The sequence below is a fragment of the Cheilinus undulatus genome, linkage group 6 (assembly GCF_018320785.1).
Source record: "Cheilinus undulatus linkage group 6, ASM1832078v1, whole genome shotgun sequence".
NCBI classification, from domain to species: Eukaryota; Metazoa; Chordata; class Actinopteri; order Labriformes; family Labridae; genus Cheilinus; species Cheilinus undulatus.
In genome coordinates, this window is record NC_054870.1 from 47,775,357 (window position 1) to 47,791,245 (window position 15,889).

A 15,889-nucleotide genomic window follows, 5' to 3' on the forward strand; every position below is an offset into this window, starting at 1 on the left:
AATTTGTAGCAGAGCTAACAGAACTGTGTAAGGTGCTCATTAAAATGTTTCCGTAGAAGACAAGCTTTTTTTTCCTGGAAGCAGACTATTTATTTGGCTTCATTAAACATTTTGTAATCATGTTTTGCAGGACAGATTTTTTTAACTTTTGGTATCCTGACCCTTACCCAAACCCTAAAGATCCTAACAATGTCACAGCGTTGGACAAAAAGTCATGGTCTTCATAGTGGTGCAAGGTGAAGGTCTTTGGATGTTTCTGAGCACATTTGATTGGGATTTAATCAACCATTCAGGAATGATGGCTAATCATAAAGAAGAAGTAACTTTCTGTCATAAGCAGGTGGGGCTATGGATGACTCCAAAATTTCAAATGTGTTTTGTTCAGTGTGGTGCACATGGGATTTTATTAAGATTTGATCAAAATCAGCTGAGTTGTAATGGTTTGAAATTTTATGGTGAAGTCCATGCCCAAATTGAAGTTTGCCGTACCAGCACATCCAGTGCCGGATTATCAGATGGGCATTTTGGACACAGGCCCAGGGGCCCATGCATGCACACTTTTCTTTTTCTTTGTTTTCATAACGCTGAACGAACCAGACCAAAAACCCCCAAAAATTGGAAAATGGTGCCATTTTCTCAATTTACGTTTCTGTCCAAAAACAAGTGAAGCTGGCTGTTTCCTTGATTTCCATACAGTCATATGCCCTTTCAAAATAGATAACACTTTGGTACCCTGACCCTCTGTCCTAGAATAATACAGCTCATGGAGGCGTTTAACTGCCAGATGTCAGCTCTGCTAACAATAAATTCTTAAATCTATCTTGAGGCCTGGGAGAGACAACGCCTTGATCCTCGAAGAAAACAATGTACTACTTCTGTAAGATTCTACAGTAATGTGGTATTGAGTCTGATCCTGAAGGCTAGTAAGATTATAACTGGCATTTACCTGTTTTGTAATCCTTACATACATGCATGCATGTGTACACAAAGAATTATGACATTTAAGACCTACCCTCCCTTCAAAGTCACACCATAAAGACTGTAGAGACAGCATGCCATGTTAATCTAAGAGGATAATCCTTTTGTATATTGGGAGTGGAAGTTTTATTTATTCATTGTCATCACCAGCTTTGTGTATTTGTGTAAATAAGCCAATCTGAAGGAGTTTGCTTGCAATTTTTGATGGATTTCATCCTGTTGTGTTCACCTGTGTTATGAAAAGACACGGTTTAGTTCTTCATGGTACTCTCAGATATTAAAATAACAAAGATTGTACAGCTTTTAAACACATGGTATCAAGGAAAGTACTTTATGATCTTGTAATCCAGGTTGTCTTAAACAAAATCAGATTTCTACACCTTTTCCTGGCTCTGGAGAGAATCCAGAAAGGGATGCCTGATTTTTTTTTGTTTTTGTTTTTTTTTTTTATCAAGGCTAGCATTCCTATTGGCTGTTGGCTTGGTCCTGTGATGATGAAGATACAATGGTGGAGCTCTACACCAAACTATACCTAGAAGTGTTCAGATACTGTAGCAACAAAAACGTGTCTTCAACGCGGAATATTGTGGAATTTCTTAATTACATAAAACTGGAGGCAACAGACTGATAGCCTGGTAGAAGGGGGTGGATTTTTGTTCTTTATTTATTAATACGTTGGTAAATAATTTTTGTGAGCCAGGGCCTGTACATAAGTACAACTGTTTGGATTCCATAGAAAAATCTTGACGATAAGGAGGGAGCTGGCTGGGTTATTTGACCATATAACAAACTTTCCAGTACGCTTCAGAGCGAGGCTGAGACGGGAAATGCTAGCTAAAAGTAAGACAAAGACTAATTGCCCCTTTTTGACCAGGACTGTACCATTTTTAAGCTCCATGCATGGCCCCCATTAATTTATTTTGCCAATGTGATTAGCTCATATTGAATGTAAGAGACAGACAGATCATTCATCCAATCATCCTCTGAGATTTTTTGAAGGGTTCTGCCCTTCCAAAACACCGTGAATGGGCTATTGCCCACATGCAAGTGATTTATTGTCTATGGGATGCATATGGACAGCATGTGTCACGTATCAGGTTACATACAGGTTTTGCATCTGCTTTTTACTAGATTATTTCCAAACAAGGACAGATTGTAAAAATTCAGTATTGTTATTTGCGTTCTTGTCATGCATGAATGTTTGCAGTACTTCTGAGTCTTTGGCATGATTCACCTTTTTTAAACAAACAGTGCCCCATTCAGGAGCTGAAACACCAACACAGCAGCTGAAAGGGAACTGTTTGAACAAGGAGAAGCTCTCCTGTACTTAGCATAGAGGATGTAGCTGCAGAAGAAGGATCTGAGGTCACACGTTAGAGAATAATGCAAATGCCACAGAGCTGACTGGATGCAGACATACAACAAACAAAGTTTTGCAATGTCATGCACAAGTACATGGCAATTTTCTGTTGCTCAATTTCACACTTCATTTACATTTAAGCTCCTTTTGCTGCATGTAATCCCTGTGTCTTTTGAAAAACATCATCTTACTGGAATGCTTTAGCGTGATGCATTTATCAATGGTTAGAATATATAAGACAAAATCAATCCTTTTGATTTTTCGAACTTTTTGTGCAACCTTAAATGAGTGAAACCCAAAGCCCACTACTCCTGCAAACACAAAATCAGAATGATGCATTGACTCTATAGATTCAGGTTACTTGTAGGTGTGGCCCTGTTTGTATTTCAGCTGTGGTCGAAGCTATCTCATTACAGATTTGCTTAGGGCAGTAGCTGTCTGTGCAGCCTCACCTGTCCACCAAAGCCCCGCCCTGTGGTCCCAACCTCACCTGAGGCTGCTATAAAGGAAGCTGAGAGAAGACACAATCACTCCGACAGCGCTCAAAAAGGAGACTTAACTTTGAAACTCGAGAATGACATCCACTGCAGACCGTCTGGCCCATCAGCAGAAGAAGGAGCAGGGCATCGGCACCAAGCAGCACGCAGTGAAGTTCTCCCAGCAGGATTATGAGAGTCTGAGGCAGCAGTGTCTACAGAGCAAGAGTCTCTTTGAAGACCCCTGCTTCCCAGCTGAAGGGAAGTCTCTGGGATACAGCGAGCTGGGACCGCACTCACCCAAAACCAGGGATGTTGTTTGGAAGAGACCAACGGTAAGAAACACACCAAAGCAAACAAAGATGATGTAGTGTGTTCTGCAGCCTTCATTGTGAGCTTTGGATGTTTTCTCATTGTAAGCAGCACATTTTTATTCTTTTGATTTTTATTAATCCTATTTCATGTTTAAAGACCCTGCAAAGTAATATCCATGATTTTTGTCTTAACACACTAGATATGTTGAAATATGGTTGCTGTAAACATGTGAAAACACTGAGATCTACATGTGACTGAATTCTGGATTGAGACTGTTAGAAAGTTTTTCACTTCTTTCCTGCCTTAGTTTAGTTTGGGCGGGGCCAATATGTGGGCTCATGATGTCATGATGTCATATTTACTCATTTTTTGTGGAAGTCTATGCATCTTTCCATACCATTAAAGGGGACATATTTACCTCCGCCAAGGAGGTTATGTGATCGGGTGGGTTGGTTTGTTTGTTGTTCATTTGTTAGCAACATAACTCCAAAAGTTGTGGATGGATTTTGATGAAATTTTCAGGAAATGTCAGAAATGGCATAAGGAAGAACTGAATAGATTTTGGGACCGATCCGGATCACCGTCCGGATCCAGGAATTTTTTAAAGGTTTCAGTACTATTGGGAGATAGGGCTAATGGCAGAGCTTTGCGCTGTTACCACTTTACACCAGGAGATGGCGGACATGAGTAACTTCAATCCCAGCAGCATTTTGGGTGTGTTTCTATTAAAGTTTTGGAGTTTATAGAGTTTGAAAGACGCATGCCTGGTTGAGGAGTCGAGTTGGAGTGTAACAGAGAGAAAGACAGCGAATTGTAGCAAGAATACTCACAATGCTGGGAGGAATAGAGGAATATTCACCCTCTGCCATGACTTCAGTCATCCGCTGAGACCATGGGTGAGACTGTCAGTGCGTCTGTTGGCACCGGCAGGCAATGTTTCCACCATGACAGTCCACCATAGCGAAGCCAATGCCCACACCACCTGGGCGGGAGTAATTGGTGAATGCTGTGGTTGGAGCACCTGGGGATGGATCCAGGAATTTTTTAAAGGATTCTTCACTATTGGGAGATAGGGCTAATGGCGGAAGTCTGCGCTCTCTGTGTTCTTTTCTATTTTTTGTGTGCAACCATATTCAAACATATCTAGTGTGTTTAGACACACACTTTGGATTTCCCTTTACAGGGTCTTTAACTCACTCTTGAAAGTATTAACACTCTTTAAAGTGTAACTACACTGTGGAAACACTTTAAAATTCTGTTCCAACTCAAAACAGCAGGCTAAAGTATTTTTCATGAAGCTGCATGTTCATCGTCAGCAATTTCCCCTTGTGCCTTTCAGCACTGTAATCTTGAACATTATGCCAGTCACGGTAGTTTAACTTTAGTGACTACAAGACATTAACTGAAAGGTGCACACTGAACCAGGCAGTCCTCATGTTTACTACACCATCCATTGTGTATTATGGTTGCTCCCCACAGGATTTTCTAACCGAGTCAGTAACTTCTATCATGGTGCAAAGGTAACCTAACGCCCAAAGGTAACCTGGGAAAACTGCAGATTAAGAGATGACAGTCAAACAGTTTACAGTTTAAGTACAAAAAAAAAAAAAAAAAAAAAATCAGAATGACTGCGTAAACAACGTTTAACTTTTTGATCTGGCATAAATGTATTCCTCTTTAAATGGCAGTTTGTAAGTACCAAGTGTGAGTTTGCCTTGTTGGATGGTGGATGGGGTTATGGAGGTAAGGCATGGCATAAATGAGACACTTAAGAAATCCAAGACAGTAAAAGAAACAAGTCTGACCCTATAGTGGCAGTCTTTCTGCCCAAGATAATGTTTCATTCGACACACTTGCTTCATTTCTGAATGGAAGAAAAAGAGCATGAGGCGGCTTTGTTATACGCACAAAGACCACACCGACCCCACCCACTTAACCACAGTGAGTGTCCTAAATATATCCTCTTGATTCTAACATTAGCTCATCCCAGCTTCACATGGAAACTGGGAGGTTGGCAGGAAAACGTCAGAGTATAACGCCTGATAATCTGCACATTCACATCCTAAAAATGTCTGTTTTTTCATAGTTTTCTTACACCTGTTAACTGCAGTTAATTAAAACAACCCAAGGGAATATTTGCAGCACTATCTTTCACATTCTCCATTTCTTATTGAATTGTGCTCTTTGTAGGAGCTGTGTTCAGACCCAAAGTTTATTGATGGTGGAGCCACAAGGACGGACATTTGCCAGGGAGCTCTGGGTAAGAGAAGGAGAGAAGATGGGTAAATCAATGCATGAAAGATGAATGGTTTTAAGGTTGTTTTAGAAGGTTACAGCAAACATCCCTAGTATAAATCCTCCTCCCAGTCTCAAACCACACATCTGCTCTTATTGCTCAGGTGACTGCTGGCTCCTGGCTGCTATCGCCTCTCTGACTCTCGACCAGCGGATCCTGGCTCGGGTGGTTCCTCCTGGACAGAGTTTCACTGATGGTTACGCTGGGATTTTTCACTTCCAGGTGAGATGAAGGGATTTCTCATCTGCAATTTAGCTTTTTACTTTCTATTTCTCTCCTTCCATCTGTTGGTCCCTAGAGGGTTTTTTTGTGCCCATCTACTGATTCAGATCTTTGTCTCTAGTTCTGGCAGTTTGGTGAGTGGGTGGACGTGGTGATCGACGATCGTTTACCCACCAAAGATGGTGAGCTGCTGTTTGTCCACTCAGCTCAGGGCTCTGAGTTCTGGAGCGCTCTGTTGGAGAAAGCCTACGCCAAGTATTCACCTTTTTTTAATCTCATAACACTTTATGCACCCATAACAAGATAACAAAACATGCTATATCCTTGTGTGTGAAAGGGTGAATGGCTGCTATGAGGCCCTGGCTGGAGGAAACACCATCGAGGGTTTTGAGGATTTCACTGGAGGAATCGCAGAAGTTTATAATTTATACAAAGCTCCAGAGAAGCTCTTCCACATCATTAAGAGGGCGCTGAAGCTGGGCTCACTGCTGGGCTGCTCTATTGATGTGAGGCTTATTTTCATACTGATTTTCATGCTGATATGTAAACATTCTCACACAGTAGTGATCTCATCTGAAGACTGAAAATGTCTGATTTATTTTAGATCAACAGTTCCAGTCAGAGGGAGGCAGTGACTATGCGCAAACTGGTGAAAGGACATGCATACTCTGTCACCGGTGCAGCAGAGGTATAAAAAATATGGTCTGTTATTTCTAAAGCTTAATGCCACTGCTTCACCAACTATTCATCTCTCCCTCAAAGGTTCACTCTCAGGGCCAGCTGGTTCAGCTGATCCGTATGAGGAACCCCTGGGGACAGGTGGAGTGGACCGGGCCGTGGAGCGATGGGTAAATAACTACAAGGTCTACAGCAATCACACACCAATCTGTTGTTCCCAAGATTTACAAAAAGCACTTTTTCTTCAATTCCCCATCAGATCCAGTGAATGGGAAACGGTCAGTGCAGAAGAGAGGTCAAAGCTGAACCATGTCGCTGAGGACGGAGAATTCTGGTAAATACTCTGTCATTGTCCAGTGTTGGACAAAAGTTTGGTTTTATCGGGCAGACTTGGAGAACACTACTAAGTACAGTACAGATTTGATATAATATGTGATAATACAATAGGAAGACATGGTGAATATGACAGGATGCGATGTGATCTGATACGATGATACGATATGATACAATATGTTATGAAAGGATATGAAGCAATACTGCCTGACACGATCTAACCAAACAATACGATATGATGTTATAAAAGGATGTGATATATGATTAAGCAGTGTTACTCAACACGTGGCTATGAGCCACATGTGGCTCTTTTGTGTCTTAATTTGAAATATACAGTGCTTAACACATTTATTAGATATTAGTTTTATTAGATGTCATATTTGTCTCAGAGACCATCCAGCAACATGAAGTGCTTTAATGCGGACTCTTTCATTTTCAGTCAGCTTTCCACTTTTTACCATTTTGACAGAATGAGGGATTTCAAACTGAATTCACCCAAATTTGAGCCAGCTCACTTGGCTTCTCTGAGAAGTCAGAAATTAATCAAGCATAACATTCAACCACTAAAACTCGTATTTCTGTTCAGGAATGCAAGTAAATAACTATAATTTGACATATTAATCAAGAAATAATAATGTGCTTTACTATTTTTTTATGGTTTTTTTTTTGTAAATCAGTTAATTTTAAAATTCATGGATAACATCATAATTATATTTTAGCATTAAAATATAATTTGGGTTAAAGAGCTTCTACATATTGGTGTGTTAACCATTGCAGAAAGATAAAAAATGATTTTGGTTTTACCAATGCTGTTAATTTAGGGCAGCTGTGGCATAAACCTTACTTTGGGTGGTGGTCTAACAAATGTGTTAAGCACTTTATTTCCCCCAGAAAACTTTAAAAAAGGGAAACTTTGACCTCAGAAATTCTGAGTGGTTTAGTCACTGGAGGAATCGCAGTTTATAATTTATACAAAGCTCCAGAGAAGCTCTTCCACATCATTAAAAGGGCGCTGAGGCTGGGCTCACTGCTGGGCTGCTCTGTTGATGTGAGGCTTTTTTTCATACTGATTTTCATGCTGACATGTAAACATTCTCACACAGTAGTGATCTCATATGTGAAGACACATTCATCTGTTTGTTTCCCAACACTTATACAGTAGGCTCTAATAGTCAAAGTTAATTGTCAGCCTTATTTTTTGTCTGTATTTCCATTGCCTTTATTTGCAATTTTTTGCCATTTTTTTGCTTTTAATTTATGTCACTTTTTGCCACTTTCATCCTGTTTTTGGCACTTTTATCCTGCTCTTTGCATTTTTCCCCTCATTTTTCCCACTCTTTGCTGCTTTTTACCCATTTTAATCACCTTTCACACATTTTCGCAGCTTTTTTTGACCATCTTTTCCACCATAACTCAACTTTTTTTGTCACTTTTCATCCATTTTGCCACTTTCTACCCTTTTTACCTCTTTTCACCAAGTTATTGCCAATTTATGCCTATTTTGCCCATTTTGCCACATTTTTGCTGCTTTTTGCTCATTTTTGTCACTTTTAAAGGGGACATATTTTACCCTTTTAAGACATGTTTATGTTGGTCTCAGAGGTCCCCAAAACATGCCTGTGAAGTTTGTTGCTGAAAAAACATTCTAGTATAGGACTTTTGCATGTCTAAAGCCCTTCTGTTTCAGCCCTTCTCAGAGCGAGCCGTTTCTGTGTCTATGGCTTTAAATAGTAATTAGCAGTCTGACTCCGCCCCTGACCACACCCCTCTCAGGAAACGGATGTGGAACTCCTGATGTTACAATGTTACAGACACTTTTATCCAAAGTTATGGACATTTCTGGGATTCTAACCAGATGAAAGTCAGCAGAGTAACCCACTGAGATATCCAGCATCTCAGTTGGCAGCTGAGAGGAAGATCAGGAGAGGAGTGTGAAACTTTCTTCCAAGCAGGGAGGGCCAACCAAACCTGGGGGCGGGTTCTTAGCCCCCATGTGACATCATGAGGGTAAAATCTGAGAATGGCTTGTTTTAGCACACATTTTCTGAAAGGTGGAGAAACAGAGGGGGGAGGGAATGGATTTTTCTGGTACTTGAGGGGATTGTGGACAGGCCAGGGGCACATATTTTTGTTAGAAAAGCCTGAAAAAGTGATTTTTGCATAATATGTCCCCTTTAACTTATTTTTTTGCTACATATTTGCTGCTTTTTAAGCATTTTGGCACCTGTAACTCATGTTTTGGTCACCTCTCACCAATTTTTTGCCACTTTTTCTTCCCTTTTTTGGCATTTTTCACTCAGTTTGTGTCATTTTATACCTATTTTCCCCTTTTCAACCATTATTGCGACTTTTTGACCATTTTTGACTCTTTTAACTTATGTGGTTAATGGGATTGTGACTCTGATGGCTCAAACACAGAGCTGACAGGCGAGTCCTCTATTCAGGTTGTAGCATTTTTTAAATCTTAAAGCAGATTTAACTACATCGTTTTTCATGTTTTTGAAACTTAATTTATAAGAGATGTTTTTACTGAATTTAATTTGGTCTGCTTGTTAAATACCACAGCCATCTGTCATACCACAAACCAAAAACGTATATCAAGTCATGACATACTTTGAAAGTCATATGTATATTGCTCTTTTAGTTTATTTCCTTCCAATTAAATGCTCTAAACCAATCACATGCTCAGATGTGATCAGGATGCTATTATAATGGTAAATGATTCCCCTTTCCTCAGGATGTCTTACAAAGACTTCATGAAGTGGTATGACAGGCTGGAGATCTGTAACCTGACTCCAGACACAATCCTGAGCGACGATGTTGGGCACTGGAACCATTACCAGTTTGAAGGGATGTGGAGGGTCGGCTCTACGGCTGGTGGCTGCCGCAACTATGCAGGTAAGAGAAAAGCATACCCCCTGTTTGACTGAGCAATAACATTTTGCTAAATTCAAAGGTTTACTCTTTTCTCTGTCCAGCCACATTCTCATCCAACCCTCAGTTTGTGGTGCGCCTGGAGGACGTGGACGACGATCCTCTGGATGATGAGCAGGGCTGTACCTTTCTGGTTGGACTGATGCAGAAGGACGGACGCCGGCAGAGGAGGCTCCGCCGTAGCCTTGAGACCATTGGCTATGCTGTTTATAAGGTGTCTCAGAATCCTTTAATGTTATCTTGAAAATCAGTGCTCTTTACAAAATACGTTTTTCTAAAACCTTTTTTTCCTGTTTTCTTCTTTCAAGGTCCCAGATGAGGTCTGTATTTGTTCTCCTACATGTCAGTAAACCTTTATTTTAGAGCTGTTGTGGGGAGATTTCACCTGTTAAGAAGAAAAGTTAACTATTTTAGCCGAGCCACTCATTCAACTCCCTAGAATTATGCAGAACAGCAACAAGGCACAGGGTTAAATATGCATGTCTGCAGGGGCTTCAGCAGAGGTTACTCATATCTAACAGCCCCGTGGATACTCCCCAGAAAGCATTTAAGCAGTATGCATTCAATCAAAGAGGAAAATAATGGCAAATTATGACATATTAACCCCTTCCTGATTTCTTGTTTTTGCATATTTGTCTCACTTCAGTGTTTCAGATCATCAAACAAATTAAGTTACTATTAAAGTCACTGACAGCTATGAGCCTAGAAAGGGTTACAAAGCCATTTCTAAGGCTTAGGGACTCCAGCCAACCTCGGTGAGAGCCATTATCCACTAATGGAGAAAACTTGGAACAGTGGTTATTCTTCCCAGAAGTTGTCAGCCTACCAAGAACACATCGAGGACTCATCCAGCAGGTCACAAAAGAACCCAGGACAACATGTAAAGACCCGCAGGCCTCACTTGATTCAGCTAAGGTCAGTGTTCATGATTCAACAGTAAGAAAGACACTAGGCAAAAAGGCATCATGGGAGAGTTCCAAGGTCAAAAATTAAAAAAAAAAACACAGCTGACCCCAAAGGCTCCTCTCACATTTGCCAAAAAAACAACTTGATGATCCCCGAGGCTTTTGGGAAAATATTCTGTGGACTGACGAGACAACTTGAACTTCCTGGAAGGTGTGTGGCCCGTTACATCTGGAGTAAAAATGACACAGCATTTCATCAAAACATCAAACCAACAGTCAAATATGGTGGTGGCAGTGTGATGGTCTGGGGCTGCTTTGCTGCTACATTAACTGGACCACTTGCTGTGATTGAGATAACTGTGAATTCTGCTCTCTACCAAAAAATCCTGAAGAAGAATGACCAGTCATCAGTTCATGACCTAAAGCCCAAATGCACTTGGGTTATGCAGTAGGATAATGATCTGAAACACACCAGCAAGTCCACCTCTGAATGGTTTCAACAGACAAAAGGAAGGTTTTGGAGTGGCCTGTACAGAGTCTGGACTTAAACCTGATTGAGATGCTGTGACCTTAAACAGGCTCAAAAACCCCCAGTGTGGTTAAATAAGAGCAATCTGCAATTGTCTGCAATCTGCAAGGTTTACCATTGTTCCAAGTTTTCTATATTTATGGATAATGGCTCTCACTGTGGTTTGCTGGAGTCCCAAAGCCTTAGGAATGGCTTTTGAATCTTTCCAGACTGATAGATACCAATGACTTTGTCTTATACTTAAATTTGTTTGATCTGCAACATTAAAGTGCAATAAATATACAAAAAAAACAACACAACAACACAATTTACACAGTGAAGGTCGCAAAAAATGGATATTGCTTCATCAGCAGGGGCCCCCAAAATCAGCAGAGACAAAGTCTTACACAGGAGCAGTGTTAATTTTGGCAGCTATTTTTAATATCATTTTTATGTTCTTTAAATGAAGTGCATTTTAGTTTTAGTCACATTTTAGTCTTTTCTCTCCTTTTTAGTTTTAGTCTAGTTTTAATCGACAAGAACTCAAAAACATTTTAGTCTAGTTTTAGTCCATAAAAATTCCTCACATTTTAGTCTTTACTTTTAGTCCAAGCATTTATTTTTTTGCCTAAATCTGGTACCAAGTCATGTCAGTGTGTTCTACTAGTATGCACTCTACCAAACCTGGGGTCCCTGTTTTCTACAGCTGAGAGGCAGAATAGCTACAGATGTATTGTTTTTGATAATATTACCCACAGTGGAGAAATATCACAAAAACTTTATTACATTTTAGTCTAGTTTTAGTCATCTCGATGAAAATTAAACTTTTGTCAGTTTTAGTCATCACAGATCTATTTTTGTTAGTCTTAGTCTAGTTTTTGTCATGGAATCAAAGGCTGTCGACGAACATTTTTAGTCATAGTTTTAGTCAACGAAATTAACACTGCACAGGAGCTTTAAAAACAGAATTTACGTGCAAAATGACAGAGCATTTGTTGTAAGCTGCAGTTATAAAATTTACTTTTTCCTGTTAATCTGCAGCTCAAAGGTCGCAGTAATGTTCACTTTGGTCCGGACGTCCTGCTGCGGCAGACAGCCGTGGCCAACAGCAGCACCTTTATCAACACACGAGAAGTGTGCGACCGCTTCAGACTTCCTCCTGGAGAATATGTCATCGTTCCTTCGACTTTTGAGCCTCACAAGAACGCCAGCTTCCTCCTCAGGGTGTTCTCGGAAAAACAAGCTGCAACCAGGTATTTTCAGTTTGCCTATTCTTTAATTTAGTAGTACCTTATCAAACAAATAATGGTCAACAGAGGCACAGTCATGCAGGGTTACATAGACCTCAGTGTTTTAGCTTATTCAGCCATCTAGTGGACAAAGCTCAGACAACATCTCCCTCTTTGAACACAGAAATCCAATCTGAAGTGACTTGCATTAAATGTCATTTTATAACAGCTTAAGTGTCCTCATTTTTTAATTTTCAGTCCTATGGAGGAAGACATTGATGCTGATGTAAAGGAGGTAAAAAAAAAATCTTCATAATGATGCATGCAAAAATGAATAAAGTACCTGAAAACTGGGATTAAATAATCGCTTAAAGCTTGTTGTACATCTATAATTAAAATGTGCAATATTCAATTAGCTTAGATTTGAAGCCAATCGATGTTAATATTAGTGACTAATCGGTCTCTTTCCCTCACAGGAGGCAGAAGTGTCTGAAAGCGATGTTGATCCTTATTTTAAACAACTCTTCAAGCAGATTTCTGGAGATGTGCGTTGAAAAGATCAATTCAGGAAGTAAAACTAAAGTTTATGCAGCTTTGGATCATGTTTACAGATCAAAACTAATGCATTTTTTCCAACAGGACTGCGAGGTGTCCGTATTTGAACTGGTTAGGATTTTGAACAATGTCGTCTCCAGCCGTGAGTGCTTAAAACAATCACACGTCTATTTTCAAATCTCTTTTTTTTTTTTTTTTTTTTTGCTGAAGATGTAGAGCTCATTTCTTTTTCACGTCTCTCTCACAGGGTCTGATATTAAGACGGACGGATTCCGCCTGGACACAGGCCGCCTCATTGTCAGTCTGCTGGATGTATCCTCTTTGAAATATTGGTATAGGATTTCACAGCTTTGAAACTTTGAAATGTGTTTGTGCTTCAATCAAAAACTATAACAATCTATGAAGGCTCTGTAGTGTCACCTATTACTGGTCATCTACCACTTTGACACTTCAGGTTTGAACCTCGGTGCTGATGCTGCCTTGGCGTCTGCAGCAGATTTCAAGTTTTTATGTATGAATTTACAACTCCATCTCCGAAAAAGTTGGGGCGCTGTGTAAAAGGTAGAAAACAGAATGCAATGATATTCAAACCTCAAAAACCCTTCTTTAATTCACAATAGAAAAGAAACAACGAATCAGATGTTGAAACTGAGACATTTTAACATTTCATAAAAAATCCATCCATACATTTTCTATACTGCTTATCCCGTTTGGGTCGCAGGGGGCCTGGGGCCTCATTTATCAACCGTGCTTAGGAACAGATCTGTGCGTAATGAGTGCGTAAGAACATTCCCACGCAAAGTATGGAATTTATCAACTTGTACTTGTGCTTAGGAACGTGCGTAAATTTAAGCACAACTCTGACCATGCGTACTAACAAAATCTAGTGGTAGAACAGTGAAAAACTCAACTTCACACATGTTCCCTGTTTCCTCTAATTAAAAACCATGTCAATTAGTAATTTAGCGGACAATTTGAATGGTAGGTGTGACAAGCTGTAAAAGACAGCTGTGACAGGACAACCTGAAAAAAAAAACTTGAAATACAAGGACCATGGCAACTTTCTTCACTGATTTATTGGCTTTCTGTTTCAGTGCTGGATGTTCTAGCTTGATCAAAACAATAAATAAAGATAAATAAGTGAGCACTGTAATGAAAACACTGAACGAGCCTTAATTCTTTCCAGAAAGATGAAAGTTCCAAGTTAGGACTGTTGGAGTTTCACCTGCTTTGGACCAAAATCCAGAAATACCTGGTGAGTTTTTTCTTCACATTGTTTGAATTTTAGTCACATTTAAACACTTAAACATGTGATGTGATAGTGTGGTTGAACCCAGAATGCAGACGCAGATGACAAGTTTAACAGATTTATTGTACAGTGATAATAGTGCAGGGAAGGGGGAATCCAAGGGTCCAAGGGAGTGAGAGTTTTTAGGGAGAGAGTGCTGTGGCTGGGCTGCAGTGAGGCGAAGAGTGAGGCACTGGAAGAGAAGGAGATGTGATGTTAGTAAAAAGTCACAAAAAGCACCCTGAGATTTACAAAATCATGAGACGAGTGTGAGCCGTGAGCCGAAGGTTACCACTGGTGAGTAGTATTCAAAACTCTGGCACTGAGGAGTGTCTCTGCATGCTTCTTGTAGAGCGCTTGATGATTAAGCAGAGACAGGTGTGTTCAATCCTCTTCAGCGCCGCGTGGTGGAAGGGAGCAGCCTCAGGAAGAGCACAGAGAAGTTAGCAGCGAACCACACAAAAGGAACCGGAAATGTCACAATAAAACTTGAAACAACAAATAAACACCACAAAACGTGATAACCTTACAATTGAATGCCTGTATTTTATAGGAGATCTTCAAGAAACATGATTCGGACAACTCTGGCACCATGAGCTCACACGAGATGAGATTAGCCGCCAATGAAGCAGGTCAAGTTGTGTTGGGATGTCTTTTACCAAGAAATCTTTGAAAATACTTTATAAACATGCAACTCTGTCAGTGTTGTGCACTTTTCTTGATGCAGCTGGTGATAATTACAGCTGTTTTGTGTTGCATGCTGGGAAACCTGTTGCTGGTTGCAGGCAGACTGGATAACCCAGTTAGGGGACTTCTTCCCTCCCTGCTCATTTATGCACTTCTCACCACAGGGACAAAACAAGCATGGGCGAGGCTGTCACTTCCATTATCACTCAGCTCATCTGTCACGTTTTAAAAGCAAAACCTCCCAAAGATCAGAAATAATCCCTTTTATAAAAGTGACTGATGAGCAAAAGGAAAACGATGAAAAGTGACTCATGGTTTTTTTTCTTCTTCAGGTTTCCACATCAACAGTGAGATCCTGCAGGCCATTGTCAGCCGGTACGCTGACGCTCAGTACGCAATCGACTTTGACAGCTTTGTGGGTTGTCTCGTCAAACTGGAAATGCTCTTCAGTGAGTGTCCATTCAGTCTGTCGTACTGATTAGCTTGATGTGGATATTGATAACCTCAGTGTCTGTTTCTGCCTCTTCATCAGAAATGTTTAAGTCTCTGGAAAAAGCTGACAAAGGGAAAATTGAGCTGAATATGCAGCAGGTGTGTATAAGACAAAAACACAAGCTCCTGTTAGTTCTGCTGTTCACAGCTTGCTGAATCTTTTTGCTTCCTCTTGCAGTGGCTGTGCCTGGCGATCCACTAACTGGTGACGACAAAGGGCCACTTTGTGTTCTCTGCAGGGAGAGGAAGCTCAAACCATTTAAATTAGATTCCTGCTACTCAGACACTCTTAAAAAAGAGATTTCATTTCTCTGTCTGTGTCCCAAAGGCATAAAACTTGCTATATATTTAATCAATAAATACATGGAATACAAACACTAAATCATGTTTCGTTTCTTTCTATCACATTCCAGATAGTTTCATGGTTGTTGTAGTAACATGCAAAGAGGCTTTGGTGTTTAACGTTCCTTTCGTTTCTTCTCAATGTAAATGATTTAAAATGCCAGACTGTAAGAGATATTAACTCAAATTTGATCTGCATCTCCTTACACATCTTGTCCTCTGCTCAAAAAGTGTTGTTGTGAATTTCCACCAGATGCATGATGGGAAATAATCTCAAAAGGAATCATATTC

At 40.2% G+C, this 15,889-nt stretch overlaps 1 protein-coding gene across 2 annotated transcripts; it reads left to right on the forward strand.

Moving 5' to 3' along the window:
• The first annotated feature begins 1,257 nt into the window (after nucleotides 1-1,257).
• Nucleotides 1,258-15,631, forward strand: LOC121510754 (calpain-2 catalytic subunit-like). 2 transcript variants are annotated; one of them, XM_041788967.1, is made up of 21 exons: nucleotides 1,259-3,149; nucleotides 5,320-5,389; nucleotides 5,529-5,647; nucleotides 5,769-5,902; nucleotides 5,985-6,153; nucleotides 6,252-6,335; nucleotides 6,410-6,495; nucleotides 6,585-6,659; nucleotides 9,396-9,556; nucleotides 9,637-9,806; nucleotides 9,901-9,912; nucleotides 12,047-12,258; nucleotides 12,493-12,529; nucleotides 12,711-12,779; nucleotides 12,874-12,931; nucleotides 13,037-13,101; nucleotides 13,976-14,044; nucleotides 14,631-14,709; nucleotides 15,097-15,213; nucleotides 15,297-15,355; nucleotides 15,435-15,631. In XM_041788967.1, exons 1-21 carry the CDS (start codon nucleotides 2,913-2,915, stop codon nucleotides 15,456-15,458), a joined length of 2,106 nt encoding a protein of 701 aa, XP_041644901.1. In that variant the 5' UTR covers nucleotides 1,259-2,912; the 3' UTR covers nucleotides 15,459-15,631. The 2 variants fall into 2 exon arrangements, with proteins under 2 accessions (XP_041644902.1, XP_041644901.1); XM_041788968.1 differs by lacking the exon at nucleotides 9,901-9,912 and having other exon boundaries at nucleotides 1,258-3,149.
• The last annotated feature ends 258 nt before the right edge of the window (nucleotides 15,632-15,889 follow it).